The following is a 26,388-nucleotide window of genomic DNA, read 5'->3' on the forward strand; positions in this document are numbered from 1 at the left end:
TGGTAGAAAGCAGAAAGGTATATAAAGCGTGAGGACCAGAAACTAGAAGCATTTCGCTGGTTAAGCTTTCAGGCTTCTAGCAGCACAGTTCAGCTGAGACCCATTCTGGATGAGGACTCAGAGGCTTCCAGTCTGAGGAAACAAGATCAGCTGAGAAGTTGGCCAGGTGAGGTTAGCTGTGGCTTGTTCTCTCTGATCTTCCAGTGTTCACCCCAATAACTCAGGTTTCATTTCATTAATAAGATCCATTTAAGATTCCTACTACACTTCTAAATGATTTAAAAGTTAGAAAAACTTCTCCCCTTGCCCCTCGACACCTGCAGCTGGTGGGGTACCTGACCCAACCCTTCACCAGCTACAGCATTCAGGAGAATGGGTCCTCTGCCTCATATGGGCAGTACAGTAGAGTAGACAGGGGTACAGGTAAGCCAGCCCTGAGGACCTGAGAGGGGCATAGCCAGTATAGCCAGCCTCCCTTGTCTTCAGTGTGGTGATGGGAAGGAGGGAAAGATGCCCTCCCCTCTTGCCCCTACCACCTTTAGTTGGTGAAGGAGCTGAATCCTTTACCAGATGCTACACTCAGGAAAGCACGCCCTGCGTCGTCTGGACAGCACAGCAGAACTGACCCTATTGGGGAGGGCACAGGAAGCCAATCCTGAGAACGTGAGCATGGGAGACCTAACCCCACCCCTCATCTGCCATATGGTGGCATGGGTTGGGGGAGAGATGCCCATCAAGGCCTGAGGCAGGAGGGAGAGCTGGCCCTGAGGTTAGAAGAGCAGGAGAGCTGCTCCTGCCCTCCACCAGCTGCAACACTCAAGAGAGCAGGCCCTGTACCTCACCTGGACAGCACAATAAAGCTGAGCCTGCTGGTGGGGGTGTGAGTGAGCCAGTCCCAATGTTGTGAACATGGAAGAACTGTCCCCATTACTCAACTGTCACATGGCAACACGAGCAGGGAAGAGATGTTCCTCCCCACTGCACTACCCAGCCCTTCAACACCTAAGGCAGGTGGGAGAGCTGGCCCTGAGGTCATAAGACCAGGTGAGCTGCTCCTGCCCCTCATCAGCTGCAGCACTCAGGAGCAGCCCCTACACCTCACCTGGGCAACACAGTAGAGCTGTCCTTCAAGGTGTAAGTGTGGGAGAACCGATCCTGAGGACACGAAAGCAAGAGAAATAGCCCCCCCCCCCCCCCCCCCACACACACACACTTGATCTTTGTTGCAAATGGCGAACTATCCGGGCAATTCTGGAAACCTTACCCTGGTGACGAGGACATGGGAGAGCTGACAGGCTGACCAACCCTGAAACTACCCAGGCCCAGAACCAGAGTTATATGTTGGCCCACCCCAACATCCATCCCATCTGTGAACTCCTGGATCACGGGGTGGGGTGGGGATGGGGAGTGGGCCCTGCAGACCCAGGACTGCAAAATCTCCATGACACAGGGCAGCAATGGGATGTCCAGGAAGTATTCCAGTGAGGGCCCAGTGTCAGTGGTGTAGCAGAGACCAGGGGCCTCAAACCAGACCAATAATTCTTTGTGATGAACACCTACGTGTAAAAATCTATGGATAAAGGGATTTACTGTGTGACTTACTGTACCACACTATAGCTTCCATGACAAGATTATCCCTTTATTACTTATTTCCCCCTTTCTTCTCTTAAATTTTATTTTGTTTTATTTTTTGGGAGGTGGGGGTGGGTGGGTGATATCAAGACACATGATGTGGAGACATGATGTGAAAGATACAAAGAATAAATAAAAGTAAAGTTAAATAAATAAAAGTTAGAAAATACCACAAAATATTAGAAAATGGGCTGGAGCCCAGTGATACAGTGCTTATAAGGCTAGCATATGTAAGGCCTCTCTCAGGTACCACAAATTAGAGAATACTTTATTGACTCATAGCTATTTTGATCATGATATTTATATTCTCCCTTCAAAATTACAATTATATAGAGGCTTATTCCATCCAACTTTAATGAATAAGCCTTTAGCTTCTATACAAAAATGGGCACTAACAGCAGAAGAATGTCTGTGTATTGAGCAAAGACAAATGCATAGATAAATAAATAAGAAAAATTTAGTCAATAATGAAAAAATACCTTATCATTTTAAACTCTGACAGGCATGTTCAAAATACATTCTGTGAATCTTAGAGGTAAAACTCTCACTTCAAATGGGTTTCCTTTCTACATCTGAGAGGAAAACTGTCCCATGTGAAGAGAATACTTAACTTGATTATTGCCATCTAAAAATGTGTATACAAGATACAATTTCTGATTTTCATAACCATTGGGCTAATCTAAATACTCTAGGATTCTGCCATCTACTCACTGAAAGGAAAAGCTCCCTAGTGAAGATCCTGTGATATTTATATGTGACCAACATCATACAGGCTTGCTTCCAAAGGGGGAAGTAACCACTCCTCCTCCCAAGGCCAGTAAAAACATTGGAATGTATGGGAAGAGGGTAAATTGGGCAATCCCCTGGATTTGGCTAGCCAGGGGCATTTCTGTGACCATGACCAAGCACTTCAGTAGTGTCACTGGCAACTGTCCTTTGATATTCAGTTGCAGAAGCTGAAACATCTCAGCTGCTGCTACTGTCAACTAAGATATCATTAAAATAAGCATTACATAACTAAACATTGAACAATAAGCACATTTTAATAACTAATGACAAATAAGCATAATTAAACCGAAACTCTAGCCATAACAATACAATGCCACCAAAGCTCACCTCACTAACTGCTAAAGTCATTCCAACTGATTTACCAGAAACAAGCTATGCTCTGACTCTAATTACTTAAAATATGACAATATGACTGTTTACTGAAAGGTACCCATTATGAACAGCACACAGATATCAAAATCATCCTAGTTTTAGTCAGAACAGTTACTCATTAGAACTAGATAAAGAAATTGGAAAAGAAGGAGTTAAATTGTCATTGGTGCAAATAACACGATCATTTAGAAAACCCCAAAGACTTCAGTAAAGTTGCAGAATACAAAATTAATATGTACGTATAATGTACATATTAATACAATCTCTATGAAAATTTACATAGAGCTTACACCCTAACTTCAAAATCTACTATAAAGCCCTAGTCATTGAAACAGCATGCTGCTGGCATTAAAAATAGGTATATATATAATCAACAGAATATAAGACCAAGACCCTAAATGGATAACTCTAGCACTTATGGTGAACTGATATTCCATAAATGTACAAAAATAAAACAACAAAAGGAAGTTATAGTCATCAAAACTAGACACTGGATGTCCACATGCAGGAGAGTGAAATCAGACTCTCACATAACTTGTACCCAAACCCAACTGACAATGGATTAGATACTGCCAGACCATTAGTGAGAGCCAAGAGAGCGGGAGAGTGCAAAGCTATTGTTGTTCTAATTCCCATCTGCTGCAGGTAGAAGCCTCTCTGATGATGGCTGAATAAGGCACTATCTATGAGTTCATAATAGTTATGTTAAACTATGGACTTTTAAAATTATGTCCTTGCTGTGGGATGTCTTTCTGTGTGCTGTGAATATGTGTTGCTTCCATTGGTTAATAAATAAAGCTGCATTGGCCTATGTCAGGACAGAATGGAGCCAAGCAGGAAATCCAAGAGAGATAGAGCGAGAATGGTGGAGTCAGGGCAGATGCTGCCAGCGGCTGCCAAGAGAAGTAGGATGTGAGAGAGCAGGTAATGCCATGAAGCCATGGGGCAAAACATAGATTAATAGGAACGGGTTAAGTTGTAAGAGCTAGCTAGCAAGAAGCCTGAGCCATAGGCCATACAGTTTGTAATTAATATAAGCCTCTGTGTGTTTACTTGGGATTGAGCAGCTGTGGGACTGGGTGGGACACATGAAAACTTACATCTATATTTGGTGCCCAACATGGGGCATGAGTTTCCACCTACAACCTGAGAGAACTTAAAAAGAGATCCTAGAACAGAGGTAAGAGCAGCTTCCTAGTTCATGTCTCTCATTACTGACCATGGTACAGAGGCAGGTAACAGAAAGTCTACAAACTCATGGAAACTGAACAGCTCTCTATAGAATGACTACTGTGTCAAGAAAGAAATAAGAAAAAAATTAAAGACTTCCTAGAATTCAATGAAAATCAATGCACATCATACCCAAATTTATGGGATGCTATGAAAGCAGTACTAAGAGGAAAACTCATAGCATTAAGTGCCTGCATAAGGAAATTGTCGCGATCTCATACTAGCAACTTAACAGCATGCCTGAAAGCTCTAGAACAAAAAGAAGCAAATACACCCAAGAGGAGTAGATGGCAGGAAATAATCCAACTGAGGGCTAAAATCAATAAAATAGAAACAAAGTGAACAGTACAAAGAATCAATAAAGCAAAGAGATGGTTCTTTGAGAAAATCAACAGGATAGACAAACCCTTATTCAAACCTAAAAGACACAAAGATAATATCCAAATCAACAAAATCAGAAACAAAAAGAGGGATATAACAGCAGACACTGAGGAAATTCAGAGAATCATTAGGTCATACTTCAAAAACCTGTACTCCACCGGATTGGAAAAATCTAAAAGAAATGGGCAAATTCCTTGATAGATACCACTTATTAAAGTTAAATCAAGGTCAGATAAACAGTTTAAATAGATTTATAACCCCTAAAGAAAGAGAAGAAGTCAATAAAAGTTTCCCAACCAAATAAAAGCCCAGGGCCAGATAGTTTTAGCACAGAATTCTACCAGACTTTCAAAGAAGAACTAATACCAATACTCCTCAAATTATTCCACAAAATAGAAACAGAAGGAGCATTGCCAAATTCATTGTGTGAGGCCACAGTCAGCCTGATACCCAAACCACACCAAGATTCAACAAAAAAAGAGAATTACAGACTAATTTCCCTCATGAATATTGATGCAAAAATACTCAATAAAATACTGGCAAACCAATTTTGAGAACACATCAAAAGATCATCCACCATGATCATCCCAGAGATGCAGGGATGGTTCAAGATATGAAAATCTGTCAATGTAATCTACCATATAAACAATCTGAAAGAAAAAAACCTCACATGATTATCTCATTTAGATGCTGAAAAAGCCTTTGACAAAATCCTACACCCCTTCATAATAAAAGTCTTAGGGAGATCAGGGATGCAAGGAACATAACTAAACATAATAAAGGCAATTTACTGCAAGCCTAGAGCCAACATCCAATTAAATGGAGAAAAACTCAAAACAATTCCACCAAAATAAGAAACAAGACAAGGTTGTCCACTCTCTCCATATCTATTCAATATAGTACTTGAAGTTCTAGCTAGAGCAATAATGGAGATCAAGAGGATATAAACTAAAAAAAAAAAAAAGTATTGCTATTCACAGATAATATGATAGTATATATAAGCAACTCCAAAAATTCTACCAGGGAACTCCTACAGCTTATAAATCCCTTCAGCAAAGTGGCAGGGTACAAGATCAACTCAAAAAATTCAGTAGCTCCCCTATATGCAAACAACAATCATGCTGTGAAAGAAACCATGGAAACAATAGCCACAAATAATATAAAATATTTTGGGATAACTCTAACTAAGCAAGTAAAAGACCTCTATTGCAATAACTTCAAGCCTTTGAAGAAAGAAATTGAATAATATATCAGAAAATGTAAAGATCTCCCATGCTCATGGATCAGTAAGATTAACATAGTAAAAAATGGCTATTTTACCAAAAGCAATCTACAGATTCAATGTAATCCCCATCAAAATCTCAACACAATTCTTTGCAGACCTTAAAAGGACAATACTAAACTTCATATGGAAAAACAAAAAAAACCCAGGATAGCTAAAACAATAATGTACAATAAAGGAACTTCCAAGGGTATCACCATCTCAATTGCAAGCTGTACTACAGAGCAATAGCAATAAAAACTGCATAGAATTGGCATAGAAACAGACAGGTTGGTCAGTGGAATTAAATTGAAGATCCAGATATAAATCCACTTACTTAAGGACACTTGATTTTTGACAAAAAGCCAGAAATACACAATGGACAAAAGAAAGCATCTTCAACAAATGGTGCTGGTCTAACTAGATGTTGATATGTAGAAGAATGTATATAAATCCATATCTATCACCCTGCACAAAACTCAAATCCAAGTGAATCAAAGACCTCAACACAAAACCAGACACACTGAACTTGACAGAAGTGAAAGTGGGGAATAGCCTTCAACATATTGGCACAAGAGACAAGTTCTTGAACAGAACACCAAAAGCGCAATCCCTAAGATTGACAATGAATAATGGGAACTCATGAAATTAACAAACTTCTGTAAGGCAAAGGACAAAATGGTAGCTTATAGAATGGGAAAAGATTTTCACCAACCCCACTTTTGACAGAGGGCTAATATCCAAAATATATAAAGAACTCAAGAAACAAGACATCAACAAACTAAATAATCCAATTTTAAAAATGGGTACAGATCTAAACAGAGAATTCTCAACAGAGGAATATCAAATGGCCTAGAAGCACTTAAAGAAATGTTCAACATCCTTAGCCATTAGGGAAGCACAAATCAAAATGACTCTGAGATTACATCTTATACCAGCGGAATCAATAAAATAAATAACGCAAGTGACAGCTCATGCTGGTGAGGATATGGAGCAAGTGGAACACTCTATCATTGCTGGTGGAAGTAAAACTTGTACAGCTATTATGGAAATATATAGAGAGATTCCTCAGAAAATTGGGAATCAATCTACCTCAAGACCCAGCTATACCACTCCTGGACATATACCCAAAGGAGGCTGTATCCTTCCTCAAGGACATTTGCTCAATTATGTTCATGGGAGCTTTATTTGTAATAGCTAGAAATTGGATACAACCTAGATGTCCCTCAACCAAGGATTGAATACAGAAAATGTGGTACATTTACACAATAAAGTATTACTCAGCTATTTAAAATAAAAACAATGTGGAATTTGTAGGCAAATGGATGAAACTAGAAAAAGAAGTCATCCTGAGTGAAGTAACCCAGACCCAAAAAGACAAACATGGTATGTACTCACTTATAAGTGGATATTAGCTTAAAGTGAAGAATAACCATGCTACACTCCACAGACCCATAGAGGCATAAGTTACAAGAAGGGCCCAAGTGGGGAAATAGAATAGATTTTGTAGGTAGACTGAGGACAAGTGGGGATGGGAGCAGGATGAATTAGGTGGTGAGGGGGAGAGTACTGGGAGAGACAACTGGAATTGGGTGGCATTTCAGAGGTGAAATAGAAACCTAGTGCAACGGAAACTCCCAGGAATCCATGAGGGTAATCCTAGCACACACTTCTAGTAATGTGGACATGGAACCTGAACTGTCCATCTTCTGTAACCAGGCAAGGCTTCCAGTGGTGGGATTGGGACACCAACCTTCTACCTACAATTAGTCATGCCTGCAAGATGAGCTGGTGTAAAAGTGGCGAGAAACTTGTTGAGGTGGCCAATCAATGACTGGTCCAAGTTAAGACTCATGCCACAAGAGGAAGCCTGTGCCAAACACTGCCTGGATGATCAGTAACCAGAGTCTGGATAGCCCAGAGATCAAGGATGAGAACCAAGCATGATAAAAAAAAAATGTCGATAAAATGATTCCTAGTGATACTCGTAGGCTGGAGCCGAACATAATCATCATGAGAGAGGCTTCACCCAGCAACTGATGGGAGCAGATGCAGAGACCCACAGCTAGATATTAGGTGGAGCGTGGGGAATCCCGCGGAAGAGGGAGAGGAAGGATTGTAGGAGCCAGAGGGTTTAAGACACCACAAGAAAACGGCCCACAGAATCAACCAATCAGGGCTCATAGTGGCTCACAGAGACTGAAGCAACAATCAGAGAGCCTGTGTGGATCTTACCAGGTCCTCTGCATCTATGTGCTGGTTGTGTAGCTTGGTGTTCTTGTGGGACTCCTAACAGCAGGAGCAGGGACTGTCTCCAACTCTTTCGCTTGGTTTTGGGACCCTTTTTCTCCTATTGGGTTTCTTCTTCCAGCCTTAATATGATGGAATGTGCCTAGTTTTATTATAGCTTGACATGCCATGTTTGGTTGATATCCCTGGCAGGCCTGCCCTTTTCTGAAGGGAAAGGAGGAGGAATGGATCTGAGGAAGAGGGTGCGTGTGTGTGGCAGGGGACTAACAGGAAAGGAGTGAGGGGAAACTGTGGTTAGGATGCAATATATGAGAGGAGAAGAAGTGAAATAATGAAAGAGAGAGAGAGAGAGAGAGGGAGGGAGGGAGGGAGGGAGAGAGAGAGAGAGAGAGAGAGAGAGAGAGAGAGAGAGAGAGAGAGAGAGAGAGAGAGAAGGAAATAAGGAAGGAAGGAAGGGAGGGAGGAAGGAAGGAAGGAAGGAAGGAAGGAAGGAAGGAAGGAAGGAAGGAAGGAAGAAGACAAATTTCAACCAAAGCTACCTAAGATGTAGAGAAAAAGAAACCCTATTTACCATTGGTAAGAATGTAAACTGGCATAGCCACTTGGGAAATCAATATGGAAGCTTTCCAACAAACCTAAAATAGCACTACCATATGACCCAGATATATAAGCCTAGGTGTATTCTGGAAGTACTCTAAGTTAACTACCACAGGGATACTTGCACATCCATGTTTACTGTGGCACTATGCACAATAACCAAAATGATCAATCAGTCTATATAGCCCCAACAAATGAATGGGTAAAGAGGATGTGGAATACAGACACAGTGGAGGTTATTTAGCCAGAAGAATGAAATTCTGTAACGTGTGTTCTCTTGCACACACACACACACACACACACACACACACACACACACACTGCATGAGAGCAGAAATTAGAGAGTAGTATTGTGACTAACATGATGAGGAGACTTGGGAGAATAATGAAAGCTGCATGTCAAAGACACACCTACAATTCCATGCTCATGCACCACTCTTCACAATAGCCAAGATTTAGGATCAGCCTCTATGCCCAATATGAATGCATAAAGAAAGATGTGATATATATTTATAAAAGAATGCAACCTTGTAAAAGAACATAGCCTGGTGATTTGTGACTATGTGGACAAATGTGTAGGATATTATGTCAGATAAAATAAGACAGGGACAGAGAAACAAACACTGTAAAATTCTCACTTAATGTGGAATCTGAAAAAAAGAAAAAAAAAAACTGAACTCACAGAAGCAGGGAGCAGGTAACAGTGGTGGAGGGATGGGAAGTGTAGGGCCATGCTGGTCAAGGAGACAAAGTCCATGTCAGAATATCAAGAGTTCTGTTGTAAAACATGGTGACTACAATTCACATTTAACATGCTTGAAAATTGCTAAGAGTAGAATTCATTTTCTCACATAAGAAAATGATAACTATGTGAGGGAGTGAATATGGTAATTAGTCCAATTCAGCCTTTCCACGGTGTCTATATATTCCGAAGCATGTTGTACCTATAATCATGGACAGTTTTCAGTCCTTTCAAAATGAGCGAGGAAAAGCCATTTAAATCAATTATGATAGAAATAAATTAACTTAAGAAAAACCTGTTTCTCAAGCCTCACATTAGATACAATGAATCAGTCTACAGTGTTTAAGATGCCCAGGTGAATTTTATAAAGGCGCAGTCTATGAATAAGTAGTAGCAACATCACCTGGTTCCTAGGTTTCACCTCCAACTTGTGATGTGAATTGAGTATGTGTGTGAGCACACAGAGTAGACCCAGGTAAATGTTTTCACAAATGCATAGGGTGATTTTTGCACTCTTAGTCTGCAAACAGGTAGTCTAGAACCCTTTACTCTGGGGACCTTTGACTAGAACTCTCCATGAACTTTTGGAGCCTACTGCCTAGGTATTGTTCATATGGTTCATGACGAATCTGAAATTATCCAGAAGGAAAACAAATCAGTTTCTTCTTGTTGCATCAGATTTAAGTAAAAGCTTTGGAAAGGAGACATACTTAGAGGGGGGTCTTTAGTAATATTGATTATAGAATTTCATAATGTCATTTCCTCCATTCCTGGGGTTGAAGAAGACTGTAAAACCATTCTTCTGGAAAGACTTTAAGATATATAAAGTAATGACGCTAGTCACAATAGCTAAGAGCATGCATCACGACTCAAGAAAAGTGAAGACAGCTCCCCATGATCTTGAAGTGTGATGAGTGCTCAAGCAATATCCTTTTGAGATGCTAGAAATCAGTTTGCTTCATGACCTGTCAAGTTCTGCAACTGTCCTCCAACACAATTTAGTTGTCATAGGAAGCATGACCAGATGTCAGAAATCATTCATCATCTACACATTAATGTGTTACCTTTAATCTTTGAACATGAGTTTTTTTAGCACTCTGAAGAAAACATAAAAGTTCATGAGAAAATACATTTGACATCATAAAATTACAGATGATATTTTTTCCTCCAGGAAATTGTACGCTATTTGAAAAGATGTCCCCACTACACTGTTCACATAAATAGCAGAAGGTAAACATTTTAATTAGCAGGAAAAGTTATTTTTCTGAACACCACCAGTAACTTTGCCCACCAGCCCCTCCCCCACACCTGCTGAAATGTGCTAAAAACAAAGAGCTGGGTTGAGGTGCAGGGGGTGGGCAGCAGTTCATGAAAGAGAAAGTGAAACCCTGCCTGGTAATGTACTAGGCAGCACCCACAGAAGCAATAAATAAATGAATAAATGAATAAATAAATAAATAAATGAAAAAAATTGTCCTTGGAAGTGCAAGCACTTCTGCAGAACAATTAACTTAATTAACCAGACAGCATGAATATTCATAAGGCTGTTAATGTCTCCTACATCCAAGCAGATAAATGTGATGTAATGACTTCCTAGTCAAGCATATCTAAAATTCTCATGAAAGCAGCACCTACATATCGCTTCTTTGCCTTAAATATCATAGAAATTAACAGTCTCTCGGCAATATCTTATTCTACCCAAATTAATTGGAAAGGATGAAATTTATTTATGCAAACTCTACAGGAATATATGATTCAGAGCCATTAGTGTGTGGATTAGGTCTTGTTTTACAACAACCGGATTGCTTTTTTATTTTTATGTCCTCTCAGGCTTCTCTCACTATCCCCCATCCCCTTCTAATCAGACTCTGTCTGTGTAGTTCCTTAGCACCAGTTCCCATAGCAACAAACACAATTCCTAATGGCCAGCAGTTCAAATACTGGCTTTCCTACATCTGATACATTGGAGTCTGAGGATAATTCAGCAGCTTAGTCTGTTGGCTCAGTGGAGTAATTTACTAAACATTCTCCCTCTGGGTGTCTCTCTCCAGGGGGCAAACGGCTTCAAAGGCAGACTCTGTCTATTCATGGGCAGCTTGGAAACTTCCTGCCTAGCTCTTGTTCCCATTCTTCATCAAAAGCCCTGACTAGGCATAGCATCCCCGTATTAAACACCCCACACATGACTTTCCCTTCCTATTAGACAGAATTAGCAAGCTGCAACTCCTATCCAACTACCAGAATTTGGCAGCCTGCTGTATCTTCAAAACAAAAAGATGACAATGTCATTCCTGGATGTAGCCACTGAATAACATGATATTTTCAAATTATAAATGGACTTTGAAATTAAGGGGAAAAAATTCCCAATGCCTCAACATTATGCATTTATAAAAATTGGTTATATAATAAAGACATAATGACCAATTTTTACCAGCAGCTCCCCTCCATGTCAAAAGCACACTTCTTAGAAGATGACCTTTCCATTTCTGAGCTATGGTGGTTAGTGAATGACCTCAGAGATCCAAGTGCTAATGAGAAGAATTGCAGCCTGGGCACATATACTGCTGGGAAGCTTCCACCAGCTACAGGCAGAACTACTAAAATGACCCTGAAGGTCAAAAAATAAAACAGCATGAAACAATGGTCCAAATTGCCTCCCCTCCCCCTTTTTGGTCAAGGTTGTTTTGTTGTCTTCTTTGAGAACATTATTGGTTTTTTTAAGTACCTTAAATTGTCAGGATATATTCTAATCTCTCTCCCCTTTTAAATTATTGGCTTTGTAAAAGACTTCATACTTTACAAAGGCATTTGGATCTGTTCTGTTTTTTTAAATGATATTTCTATAGTTATCTACTGAATAATGTATGTACTTACAAAACCACAAATATGCTTTACAATAATAAAACCCTAAAGCTAATCCCTTAGGGAACCACTCACATATTAAACACATAAGTAGAGCTATCTCTGCAATAGCAATTCTAAATTTATGGCATGGATATGGTTATTAAACTGAACATTGAATTTTCTTTTAAATACATACATTTTTTTATTTTCATAAGAAAAATGTATTTTCCTGTTTTTGTCTTAACAATTATACATAATGATTTTTTATTGGTTAGTTTTATGTCAACTTGACATAAGCCAGAGTCGTTTGGGGAGAGGGAATGGCAATTGAAAATGTGCCCAACTAGATTGGGCTGTAGGTATTTTCTTGATTGATGATTCATGTGAGAAAGTCCAGCTCACTGTATGTGGTGTCACTTTTGGACAGGTAGTCTGGATGCTATAACAAAGCAGACTGAACAAGCCATGAGGAGCAAGCCAGTAAGCAACATTCTTCCACGGCCTCTGTTTCAGTTCTTGCTTCCAGGTTCCTGCCTCAAGTTCCTGCCCTGACTTCCCTTCATACTAGACTACGAGCTTTAAGCTGAAATAAACCATTTCCTCCCCAGGCTGCTTTTGGTCATGGTGTTTTATCACAGCAATAGAAACTCTAACTCTTTAAAATGAAAAAGTAACAAATTCCCTTTATGATTGTTCAGTGAAATGAGTGAATTATGTACAAAATAACATATTCTTTTCTTAACTGTACATAGTCTTGCTCTCTTTCCCTTGTTTCGATCTCTGCTTTCTCCACAAGTAATTCTGCATCCTGCATCAAAATAAATTCTCTTGGACTAAGTTCCCTTGAATGGTTTCCCTGATCTAAAACATCCCATAATTCTCTACTGCTTCTCAGGTCAAAGTCAGACCCCTTTCTGTGGCATGTATGCAGAGTGTCCATCTATTACACTCATCTCCTATCAAAGGCTCTCTTTCTATTCTTCAAGTGCTTCCAGGGTTTGCCTTTCCTTTTATTATGGTGGAGCCTATATTTTAGGTGTTCTGTATATTCTACCAACTTAATAAACATTATTGCATATTCCCTGTGCTAAGACACTAGGGATATGCTTGGGATAAGAGATGAGGAACCTGAGAGCCTTGAAGGAGACTGACTGCCCTCCAGGTCCTGGGTTCTCTCTCCAGACAGAAGGAAGTTACCTGTTGAAGTTACAGTTGTCCAAGTTCTACATTTTACCTCACAGGACACTGTAAACATAATATGTAGAGCAGCCCTACTTTGAAACTTCCTATCTGGTTCTGGGTGTCATTAGACTTTTTCATGGCGAAATAAAAATTCCACTGATAATTGCCTAAGTGTCTATGCACATCAAACTTCATAGTACAATAATCTTGTAATCAGTGGATATTTATATATGATTCTCCTAATATAGATTAGAAAAAAAATGTGGCTCCAAAACATTAAATTTCTTGCCCTATGTTTTACATTTGCTTGTGGAAATGCTGGACATCAAGTGAGGCTGTTTCAGAACCAAAGACATTTGAGTCTTATTAGGAGATAGGAAATGGAATTACAGAAGAGAACATTGTACAGATTTGTTTCTGTCAACATGGCATGAGCTAGTACTATCTTGGAAGAAGGAACCTCGATTGAAAAAATACCGCCACATCAGACTGGCCTATAGGCAAGTCTGTGGGATATGAGGTATTTTCTTCATTAAAGAATGATATGGGAGAGTCTCATCCACTGTGGTTGGTGCTACCCCTGGGAAGATGGTACCCAGTTGTAAAGATAGCTGAGAGAGCCATGGAACAAGCTAGTAAGCAGCACCCTTCTGTGCCTCTGCTTCAGTTCCGGCCTTGGCTTCCCTAAGTGATCAACTGTAGGCTTTAAGATGAAATAAGCCCTTTTCTCCCCATCTTGGTTCTGGTCATGATGTTTTGTCTTTGGGTTAGAAGACAAAGAGGACAGGGAGCAGTTTAATGAATCTGCAGCTACTCCTTGCCTGCTGGTATTAGGCCAAGTGGAAGCTGTGCTCCAACGGGAGTCAGGAGGCAGTCCATCTCCACCCCAGCATTCTTCTGAGCTCTGAGGAGCAGCGCGTGGGCTACTTCACTAGCAGATCCATCTCCGCCAACACACACAACACTGGAAACACAGAAGCAAGCAAATTTGTTGATATTCATAAAGTTTAGAATTTAAAACATTTTCTGACCTTACTTACATAGTGTATGTGACTGTGTAGTGGGTATGATCACTCAAAATAATCTCAAGCCTTTAGTAAGGGACAATGGCTCAGAAGACACAGCACTACACAGGTACAAATGATTAATAAAACCAGACCCTCCACAGTTCTCCATAGACCAAATAGTTTGAGCTACAAAGTAGTAAGCAGTGAATATCCCAACTCATATCTAACCAGCATTTGCTTGTTAACACCCAAAAGCATGTCACTCCAAGTTTTTGAACTTTTATCTGCTTGGTTTCAAAATTTCCCAATGTTTTATGAACTTTGTCAAAATCCTTATCCATGACCGTGCACATGCTGTGTGTGATCTAAAAGAACCATATAAACTCTCCCCTCCCCAAATATAATTGAGCTTGAAAGAGCTTGATTCTTATATACATAGGATGGCAACATGTGACTACAGGTGACAGCAGCATAGCTATGCTCCTCATTGCTAGAGTCAGAGATGGCCTTTCCATGAGCATTCTGCCAAACACATAAACAAATAACCTGTAAAACTCTGTCATAATATAGAAGTTGGGAAAATCTTTTGAAACAAATCTAAATTATAACTGTAACAATAGAGTAAGTGTAGACGAATTTCTAAATGGTCTTATTAAATGAAAAACACAGAGCAAAATATAGGGATGAAAACCTTAGAGATCAGAGAAATAGGAAAAGCCACCAACCACCCTTACCTCACACCAGCTCTGCAGCTTCCAAATTTGAGCCACTTCCTGTCTTACCTACACCTTTATATGCCTTGCTGTTCTGCCCTCTCATTGGCTCTTAGCCCAGCTACCTCACTTCTTTGTCACTGTCTGTCTGTACAGACCTCCAGGTCTTTATGGTTGGTACTGGGATTAAAGGTGTGTGTCACCATGATTGGCTCTGTTCCCTAGTATGGCCTTGAACACACAGAGACGCTGCCTTCTAAGTGATCGGATTAAGGGCGTGTGCTGCCTGACTTTGTTTACTTAAAATGGCTGGCCTTTTCCCCCTGATCTCCAGGCAAGCTTTATTTATCAAAGCACAAATAAAATACCACCACAAGTAAGTGTGAGTAAGTACCATTAGTGAATATCAGTTAGTGGATATGACTGTATACATATCAGACACTGTTCTCAGCACTCTCCTGGTATTAACTTATTTAAGTGATAGCTGCAGACAATACACATATTGATAACCTCAATTTACAGATCAGGAAGCTAAGGCTTGGAATGACTAAGGAGCTTTCCCATGGTCACCCACTAGTAAGTATCTATCATTCAATATATCATTATCCATTCTGTGTATGAAATCCAAAGAATGTAGCCTTATGGGAATTTTATTACTTTGAAAATAACTTTGAACCAATAGAGTCAACATGAAATTGAATGAGTTAGAAAGGAATATACTGATTTGTGTTAACAACTACTAGATCAATGTTAATCTTCATCATCAAGTGGATTTAGGATCACCATGGATACAGACTTCTGGTTAAGTCTGTGAGCGCATTTCTAGAAAAGTTTAACTGAGGAAGGAAGACTTTGACTGTGGGCAGCACCATCCTATAGGCTTTCATCCCAGACTGAATACAAATGGGAGAAAATGGGTTGAGCAGCAGCAATCATCCCTCTCTGCTTGTAACCATGGAAACAATGTGACCTGCAGCCTCACATGCCTACTCCATGCCTTCCCATCATGAAGATGGTACCACCTTCAAACTGTAAGCCAAGTCAAACCCTTCCTCCCTTAAGCTGATTTTTTAAAAAAAATTCTGAGTATTTTGTAACAGTAAAGAGGAAAAATAACTAATCAAACTGTTAAGATTGCCTCCAGGTATATGACATAAACCCAATGAATATATTTAATATAAATATGGGAAAGAAGAAAAATTCACCCTTTTGCAACAAGTTACTTTACAATGAAAAGTTACTCAAATGACCGCTTTGCATCTGGTAAATCTTGCTGTTCTCAGAGTGAGAAAACTTGGCCACTGGACTCAGTAGAATGATTCTTTCTAGAAAAGTAGAATCAGGGTACATTTATTTCCTTTTCTAAAAGAAAAATAATAAAGGTTTTTAAGGGATTGCTTGCTATCACAATCAATATTATCTTTGAAATGTTGAAAGTCAGATTGTTTTCTGACTCAGAGTTTGGCTTAAAAAAATTTACTGTTACAAATACCACAGTTAATCTGATAAAATATCTATGATAGCCAAGTAACATCTACATTACAGTTTATATATCTAATAGTATTATGAACAAAAGAGTAATGCTGTATAGTCCAGAAAATTACATGCTCGCGCGCGCGCACGCGCACACACACACACACACACACACACACACACACACACACACACACAAAGGAAAAGCAAAGATTAATATACTAACAATAACATAAACGCTGCAGGTTTGTTTAACAGTGTTCAACTTACAGTGAATGCGACTGCCATGGCTTCTAGTCGGACAGCTGACATCCTTCTCTTCTTTTCTCTTATGTAACTTTTTTGTCAGACCATGTAAATAAGGGGCAATGTGGAACCTAACCTCCCCCAGGTTTTAGCCATGGATCCCACAATGTTTGCTAGAACACACTGGCGTGGGACGCCAGCTGTCATTCAGTGTTGATCTGCTGTTTCTCTTGGCTTTCGAAATATGTCACAATGTGTCTTCACAGAAGCATATGGAACTCGTTTTTAAAAACTCGAAGATCTTAGGAAATAGTATTTCTTAAACATCATCTAGCAAACTGTTTCACTTTGCTGACTAAGCTACACTGAAGCTTTTTTGGACTGCAACTTCCCAGCCTCCTGTCTAGAAGCCATGAATAACTTACTAACCACTTCCAATCAGTAACTCCACTGCTGTCAAAGAGGGACGCCACGAGCTGAGCTCCTGAGGGAATGTGATTCCACCACTCATCAAAATGAAATGGCATGTTGGGCCACATCCCATCTTTAAATTTTTTGTATAAACTTTTTTCAAAAATATTCCTATGGTCATTCTTTTTTATTTCTATTCTCTCATATATTATATCCTGACCTCAGTTTCCCTCCCTCCTCTCCTGCCAGTCCTCTCCTCCTTCCCCTCTTCCCTGGATCCACTCTTCTTCCTTTCCCCTCAGAAAAGGGAAGACCTCCCAGGAATATCAACCAAACATGGCATAACAAGTTACAATAAGACTAGGCACATTCCCTCATATTAAGGCTGGATGAGGAAACCCAATAGGAGGGATAGGGTCCCAACAGCCTGCAAAGAGTCAGAGACAGCCCCTGCTCCCGATGTTAGGATTTCCACAAGAACACCAAGCTACACAACCATAACATGAATGCAGATGACCTAGGTCAGACCCATCCATGCAAGCTCCCTGATTGTCCCTTGTGTTTCTGCAAGCCCCCATGAGCCCTGGTTAGTTAATCCTGTGGACTACTTTCTTGTGGTGTCTTTGACTCCTCTGGCTCCTACAATCCTTCCCCTCTCTCTCTCTCTTCTGCAGGATTCCCAGAGCTCTGCCTAATGTATGTCTGTGGGTCTCAGGATATGCTGTGAATAAAGGTGGCACAGAACTTGTGGGAGTGGCCAGCCAACGACTGGACCAACTTGAGACCCATGCCATGAGAGGAAGCCCCTGCCTGGCACTGCCTGCAGGGCCAGAAACCAGAGTCTGGATAGCCTGAAGACCTAGGACAGAACCAAATACCACCAGTGAATGAAATGAGTCTGAATGATATTCTGCTATACTCATAGACTGGAGCCTTGCATAATTGTCACCAGAGAGGTTTCATCCAGAACTGTTAGGAGCAGATGCAGAGACCTATGGTAATTCTTTAAACAGGTTCAATGAGGGATATTTCCTGTCCAAACAATTCTTGTTAGAGATTTGTTCTCTTGAAGTGTTTGTTGAAATTATCATGTTTCCACTGTTTCACAACAGTCCATGTATTTCTAAGTAAGGGGAATTAGAATTACCTTTAATTAAGGTGATTACTCCAACCACACCAGCTCCTATTAGAAAAGCTAAATCCATCAAAATAAATTAACTATTTAAAATATTAGGAACATAGATGACTTCTAATAGAAATTTAAAATCATTATACACCCAAAGTAAATCAGTACACCATAGGATTAGACCAAACCAATGGACTTACTTAGTTCACACAACAGTTTAAGAATGTGTAATAACTAAAAGCTCTATGTATTTTTTAATATCATAATGCAAAATAATTTCCACATGGGAAATAAATTAAAAATTAATATGTTTGGGTAAAGGGGGAAAAACTCTTTCTCTGAATTTGAACAATCCTTTTTCCTCCTTCAAAGCCGTTCTAGATCCCCAGATGGTGTAATTACCAGAGAAGACACTGACGGATACCACACTCAGCAGAGCATCTCGTGCCACCAGTGAGTAAGTTCAGACTTCATATGTACATCTGTTACCCTGACTTTTATTTATATAACCAAGGTCCAAAGCAAGGGCTTAGAATGAAGCCATGTTCTTCTTACACTTGTAGCTTGGGACTTTGGACCACACTAAGTCGCTCATCATTTAGCATAAATTTCCCAAACACATTTTTTTTTTAAATATACACTTCGAGAATCATTTCCTCATATGTAGCCTATTTATCCTTCTGCTCACTTCTAAGTATGGAATTATACAGTAATTACCCACCTTGTCCTCTTGACTATCAATGCTTTTATAGTACAGTCATCTAGCCTTTTTATACGCCCTTTTGTTTAATCATGTTTTACCTTCTAAATTTTATGCCTCACTAAACACTACTTTTTTTACTGCAATCCAGTGCTTCCTTTGATGGTAACACTACCCTTCATGTGTCTTAATATTTCCTTGGAAGCTTTAAAGCTTTTTTTTTTTATTTTGGGGAAAATGAAGATCAACTGCCTTTCAAGACCTCAGTGGCTCACTGTCTTTTCTTGCCTTCTCCCCACTGCCATGTGGCAATCATACACATATCATCTTTTAAAGCTCTCAGATTGCAAGTCTTGCATAAACACCCTCCCAAAAGTAATATGTTTTCATTATATACATTGATCCATTACATTTGCAAATCAATTCTGTATCTCATTTGCCTTGTTCCTAATGTTCAAATGCCAGTGAGCAATTTCAGCACACTCCAGCAAGGCATTATAAGCAAGTTTCCAATGCCTATTATGAATGTCTAAGACATCTGCTTCTCCATGCTCAAGCTGACCACGCCCACCAAGGGAGAGCCCAACCACCTGGTGTCTGGCACCATGAGCAGTATCACATCACTCTGTTTCCCTGGCCAGCTCAACATCAACCTGGTGAAAGCTGACTGTGAACATGGTGCCTTTCCCATGCGATATTCCTTCATACCCTGCTTTGCCCCCACCTCACAGCCCTGGGAAGTCAACAGTACAGTGCTCCTAACAGTGCCCAAGCTCACACAGCATATATTCAATGCTAAGAACATGACCACCTGTGAACCACACCATGGGCCGCTACCTGATCATGGTCATTGTCTTTCGGGACCCAATGTCCACGAAGGAGGTGGACAAGTAGATGCTTTCCATCCAAAACAAGAACAGTAGTTACTGTGTAGAGTGGATCCCCAACAACATCAAGGTGACCATGTGTGACAGCCTACCCTGGGGCCTGAAGATGGCCTCCACCTTCATTGGCAACAACACTGTGCATCCAGATGTGCTATTCAAGAGCATCTCAGAGCAGTTCTTAGCCATGTTCCACCACAAGGCCTTCATGCACTGGTTCTCAGGTGAAGGAATGGGTGAGCTGAAGTTCACCACAGCTGAGAGTAACATAAATGACCTGGAGTTCAAGCATCAGGAATACCAGCATGCCGCGGTCAAAGACAGGGAAGAGGCTTTTGAAAATGATGAAGAAAAGATCAATGGGGGTCTTAGGATGCTGTGGTACACACCTGCTCTATACTCAGCCCTGGTATGGGAATGGTGCCCTACCTAAGCATGTCACAGGTCCCTTTCAAACCAAACATACCACGCTTTTTCCCAGGTTATCCAGTGCAGTGTTTTGCTTTAGCATAGAATTGACAGTCCCATCAGATCATGGAGATTTTGTACTGAAATACTTGAAAGCAAAGTAGGGGGCCATACAGGGCTCAAAAAAGCAACCACCTTCCAGTTAAGTGCCCAGCCATCAGAGTTATCAGGGGAGTTAGAATAAGGATTTGCTTTTTATCCCTGGTGATAAAACTAAAGCCACACAGTGTTTCCTTAATTGATATGCCACACAGAACTATGTGACAATCCATTCATAATAAAATGCTAAACCTGTAAAACAAAACAAACAAAACAAAACCATATCTACTTAGTCAGTAAATTATGAGATAATTAAAACCAGCAACTTTTATTCATTCAGAAAATAGATTTTGTTGTTACAAAATATCTATTCCAATCAATCACAGCAAAATTCACTATTGGATAGCTATTCTTGCAAAAGAAGACCACAGCATTGTTATGCTGTATGATGAATATAATAGTTCTCATCAATGTTCTTCTTTATATTGACATGGTAAAAGCCAAACACTAAGGATTTTAAGTACAAATATATGCATGTTAAGTATAAGATTCCTTGATATTTATAATTTAATTTCTCTTTTTGATTCCCTATGCCAGGTCCTTAGAGATGGATGACCATGATATATTAGCATTAATTACTAACATATGTATATGAACAGAGCCTAATTCACTATAATGCTTTAAAATGATCAGTCCCAAATATGTGACTAAAAGCTAAGAAATTTTTTACTAGCATAATTTTTATATATGTGAAGACTAATAATATAACCTACCCATCAAATCCTTGAAGTTCACATTCGTCAAGCAGGGACAGGGCATGCCCTTCATATTCTGTTACTATTAAATTAAAACAAAAAAATATTATTTTAAATAACAATTAACACTTTTTAAGCTTGGCTTGACAAAATATTATGTTCAAAACATATGGTCAGGTCATAAACAAGTATTTATTCTTGAATATTTGAATCATAGGAAAAAGGGTTAAATGTTCATTGTCTGGTATTTTAATAGCTTTATGTAAAAGAAGACTACATAGTTGTTGCAACTATATAAGTCATTTAGGGATATCCAACACATAGTGTTTAGGGCGTTTATCTTGGTGCCTGTTTGTTTAGTTTTCCCTAAATAAGACACATTTCCTTTCGATCAGAAGCTTGGGAACAGGAGTATTTTGAAAATACAGCATATTTGCTGGCATTGAACAGTCAATGTTAAATCACTTTGGCAACCTTACATGAATAAATTAGTTGAAAGGTTAGTGTAAGATTTACATACCAGAAGAACATGTATCTGGAGATGCTAGACTCAAAAAAAAAAAAAAAAAAAAAAAAGGAGCTGGATGTGAAAATACACAGGAATGCCAACCCGATGATAAGAAACCCAAACCCGGGGGGTGGGGGGAGGCCGACATACAGGACCAGAGCCCAGGTCCACAGAGGAAACGAGTCTGTCACACCACATCTCTGTTGCCACAGTCACTAATATCCCATGCAGCACTGAAAATGCCAGTGAAGACAGGATGAGTGGGCACACTGCAGATGGCAGCGAGCATCACAAGTACATTTAGCGTTTTCTGGGGCATCCCTGCCAGAAGAGGCAGCCCAGCTGTGTCCACCCATCCAAGATTTCTGCTGACTGACATGACACTGCAGATGGATTTTTTTTTGTGTAAGAACGTGCATCATTATATGCAAGATTACATTAATCTTTCATGCCTGTCTGTTCCTGGTGCCAGCATGGTTCAAGCTTTTCCTATGATGTTTTCGGATATTGTTAAAAATTATTAGTCTTGGTGTCTGAGAGAATCATTCTATATACAGCACTGTTACATTGTAATTCTCCCCAAGCTTGTTCACCAGAACGAAAGCCCTGATAACTTCCAATCAGAGGAAAGATATAAGAAAATTTAAAATATCAATATTAATAAAGTTGCAAGGGTACATTATCATAAAAGATTTGTGCTGATAACTCATTTACAACCATATATATGTATAACCCTGTACAGTCTTAAAATGCAATGTAATAAGTGTTCTGACCCATGTTCAAAATCACTGAGGTTGTTATGAAGAAGCCTATGAGGCTGTGAAGCAAGTTTTCACACTTGAGTTTTATGCCAAAGCTTACTTTTGAACAAAATTTTCAAATACATTATAAAATGCACCTTAAAGTTATGCTTTGGCTAAATGTTTTTTTATTTAAGTGAGAGTTAAAATATCCTGATTTTTTTTCTTTAACATCTCAACTGGCATTTGGTTATATACTAACGTAACACATCTAAGTATAGGAATCTTAAGGGATATTGAATACATTAAAAAATAAATCACATTTTTTTTCTGAAACAAAAAGGGAAACAAATGAAGGAGAACTGACTAAGAAATGTGGAGGTGTGAACTGTTTAACAGGAGGAAAAAATAAGGGCTCTGGAGAGACACAACACATTCTTGTGACAAAAGCATCTACGACATGAACTAGTGAAAACTGACATAAAGGAAAAGAATGCAGGGAAAAGGGCAAACTGTGATAACTATGCAAAGTGGAGAGAATCAGAACAAGTAACTAGACAAGCTCTTGCGGGCTCCATACTCAGAGCCATGGTCATCCCACCACAAATAATCACCAAGAGGGTTTCTCAACAAAACTATTGGTTTTCTTTACTACGATACTGCCTTTCCATCTACTTTTCTTTTCCAATGAAGTCAGCATTCTGTGTCCTTTCAGTATTAGAGATTTGGAACCTACACTTCACTGTTCTTTACCTCAGCACTCCTCCACTTCAGCATAAATGTTACTACCTCAGGGTACTATGTCCAGGGCAAATAATGACCATAATGAATTTGAAATAAAATCAGATGCAATATGATTTAGACACAACATGTCTTGGTCTGGTACTCAAATTTTGCTATGGGATAGGATACTAAAATACTTTTTTTTTTTTCCCTGTCCGACAGGCATCCCAGAAAGCTCAAAGCGGACCCAGACCAGGATGCTCAGCTTCTAGCACCTTTTATAACTTGTGCCCCTACCCCATACACATACTTTGTAACTGAATTTCTCCAGATGGCCTAGTTTTCTGCTGGGTGAAATAAGGAACAAGAAAGCTACAAAAGTAGAGCCACGTAGAACAAACGAGAAAAGAACACAGAGTCACAAGGACCAGACGTCAAGAACATGACCACATAAAAAGAATGTGATTCCACAAGAGCTCCACTTTTCTGAGCAATGCTCCCCATCACAAGGAGGAAGAATTATCTGGTGACTGGACATTCCCAGGGGCCTTGAGCTGACAGTGATCATGAGTAAATTCAGAGAAGCCTCTTTAAACCATGATGATGACAATGACCATGAGAAGGTCTAGTACCTTCCTCAAAGCAAAGGGTGACTGAAGACCAAAGTGCCTGTCGTGAACACACAGAAGGGCGCAGAGTATGGTGACTCTGCACACCAGATAGGATGCACTAATTTTGTATTATTACAATGAACAACATTAACGACAGTAGATAACAATTGTTAGGAGGTGACTGTCAGCTCTCACATCCTTTGTATTTGGCAGTGTATAAGTAGCACAAAACCATCCAGCTAAGAAGACAAGTGGATTTGTAATACAAACAGTGCTCCTAATCAGCAAGCTATGTGGCCTTGGGCTGGATTAGCTGATACATCAGTAGGCATAGAGGAAGTGCCTTTGCTGGTGTACACAAAGGCAGTGAGACTGCACTCAAGGACATCAAAGTTGTTCAGTAACATGACACTCAGCTTCTAGCATAGGGTCCCAAGCTAAGACTCCTTGACAGCCACAGGGAGAGCCAAACACCTACCCTGTACTACAGCATGCTAGCTATATTCTCTTCAATTCCTCTCCATGTGAAACCACACCACTCTACCAGGAAAACTGACACTACCTGGTCTTAAAATTATTTTCTCAGGTTTATCTACTTCTCTGACTTTTCCACTTTTTTGTTCTGTAAATTTATCCTATCACCCAATGACCTCTCAAAACTCTAGCTTTTTGTTGTTTTGCTATATATATATATATATATATATATATATTTTTTTTTTTTTTTTTTTTTTTGAGACAGGGTTTCTCTGTGTAGCTCTGGCTGTCCTGGAACTCACTCTGTAGATGAGGGTGGCCTTGAACTCAGATCTACCTTCTTCCTGCTAAGTGCTGAGATTGAAGGCACCCTTAAAGGTACAAACTCTAATATCTTCCTTATTTGGAGAGCCATAGAGAGGGAATACGTTACATGCTAGCCTGGACTTATCATTCATTCTCCTCTTTGACCAGTGGGCCAATATGTTACTAGAATAAATGCCTGTTTCTTTGAGGGATTTCTAGAAGCCTTGCTAATGCTTTTGTTAGAGAAAATCCTGCATTGGCGGAAGTAGCAGCACAGTGTGCTACAGTTTTAACTCAAATGTTTCAGAAAGTGCTGATCTATATTCAGAAGTGGCTAGGGTTTCAGCACAAATCAAAGTGAGAGAAGTATGCATTTATTAATGCGTAAAATCTATGTTTAAAACAAATGTGGGGAAAAAGTATTTTACATAGGTGCAAAAATTCAAATCAGGCCAAATACTGACACAGCATGACTTCCCCTAATAAACCACAATGGGCTGCAGTAGATGCGTGCTCTCTTGAATTGTTCTTCATATATTTTCTTTCCATTAAAAGGTGAATTCAATCTTGTTACATAATTTTACAAAAAGGAGAGCCTAAACTAAGGACCATATTTTATGACACTTTAAGCAAGGTAGGCAGAAAAGCTGAAACACTTCCAGCAGTCACATGTTTGTTCAGTCTTCCAGACAAAAAGAGAGCATTTTTACGTAAATGCTTTGCTGATATACAGAAGAAAATCCTCAGCTTTCTTCTTTTTCTCTTCCTCCTCCTCTTCCTCTTCCTTCCTTAATCTTGATTCAGTTGGTGGACTCATCTCTGCCAAACCATATTACCATACCATGATTTTTAAAAAGTCACTAAAAGATGTGATAAGCAAATTGCTGAGGGCAACATAAGATTCAACCATGTATGGACTCAGGCTTGTATGGAATACATTGCTGGGGGCCCTTCTCAAGGCCACTTTGCCCTTTTTCCTTAATAGGATTCACACTCTATTCAGACATCTTCCTTCAGCCTTCACGAAGCGGGAATCTACCCTCAGTTCCACAAAAGGAAACAGCTGTCCTGTGTTAGACGTAAATAATTAAACCCAAAGAAAATTTGGTGCATGTTAGAATCTTATAATATACATGCCTTTCTTCATCCCACTAGGTAAGAAAAAAAAAAGAGACTGAAATTTAATTTTCAACTGTTTTATGAAGATGGGACAAACCAGATTCAAGATAAATTCAAAATTATGGAGGTATAGCCAAAATTATGAACTCCCAAGATACCATGATATTACGGGTCCCTTTTCTACACTACCCCCTCCTATCTCGGCCCCCTCACTTAAATATGCCTGCTACTCTCCTTTCCCCTCCCATTTCTGCCTCCTTTGCCTCTTAAGAAGTATCTGGATCACGTGGTTTTCTTGAACCCTCTCATCAAAATTAGTATCACCTTCAGACAACTTAGGTTTTTATGCATATGCCAAAACCACAATATTCAGTGTTAAGTATCTGCTTGAATCCTCAATAACTGTGCATTCTGCACAGAGCAAGCAATGCCACAGGGATTATTTGCTTCTTTGTCAGGCTGACCTCAAAAGCTTGGGCACAAGTGGTGTACTGCCTCAACCTCCCAAATACAAGGTACAGTAACTAGGTTCCAATGAGACATTCAGAAGCTAACTGATACATAGTAATGTCCATGCAAACTCCTGAGTAGTGTTCACATATGTAAAATACAACAGTTGTTCATGAGTTTGATATTCATCTAACTTTTAATTGTCTCATCCCAACATGGACCTCACATCGTTCTGATCTTTGGAACTATTACGTAGACAATAGGGATGAATCTGGATTGTGTGTTTCCTTTGTGAATCATCTAATACCAAAGTCATAGCCAAAACAAACATAGCCAAAACAAACTTTTCCACTGT

At 39.6% G+C, this 26,388-nt stretch overlaps 2 protein-coding genes across 3 annotated transcripts in view; one reads left to right on the forward strand and one right to left on the reverse strand.

Moving 5' to 3' along the window:
- The window catches only part of Neurod1 (neuronal differentiation 1), a 122,936-nt gene that overhangs the window by 9,797 nt on the left and 86,751 nt on the right, over nt 1-26,388 (reverse strand). For both annotated transcript variants that reach the window (XM_052724488.1, XM_052724489.1), the window contains 2 exons: nt 21,121-21,184; nt 14,102-14,244 (listed from right to left, as the gene is read on the reverse strand). In XM_052724488.1, the coding sequence (XP_052580448.1) occupies nt 14,102-14,244; nt 21,121-21,184 (207 nt within the window). The remainder of the gene's footprint in view (nt 1-14,101; nt 14,245-21,120; nt 21,185-26,388) is intronic.
- Nucleotides 14,387-20,273, forward strand: LOC128102514 (tubulin beta chain-like). Its single transcript, XM_052726328.1, is given in 3 exon segments — nt 14,387-14,414; nt 19,491-19,783; nt 19,785-20,273. Coding segments are annotated over 3 exon segments (810 nt in total).

This window comes from Peromyscus californicus, unplaced genomic scaffold, assembly GCF_007827085.1.
Source record: "Peromyscus californicus insignis strain IS unplaced genomic scaffold, ASM782708v3 Scaffold_7__1_contigs__length_154581171, whole genome shotgun sequence".
Classification (NCBI taxonomy): domain Eukaryota; kingdom Metazoa; phylum Chordata; class Mammalia; order Rodentia; family Cricetidae; genus Peromyscus; species Peromyscus californicus.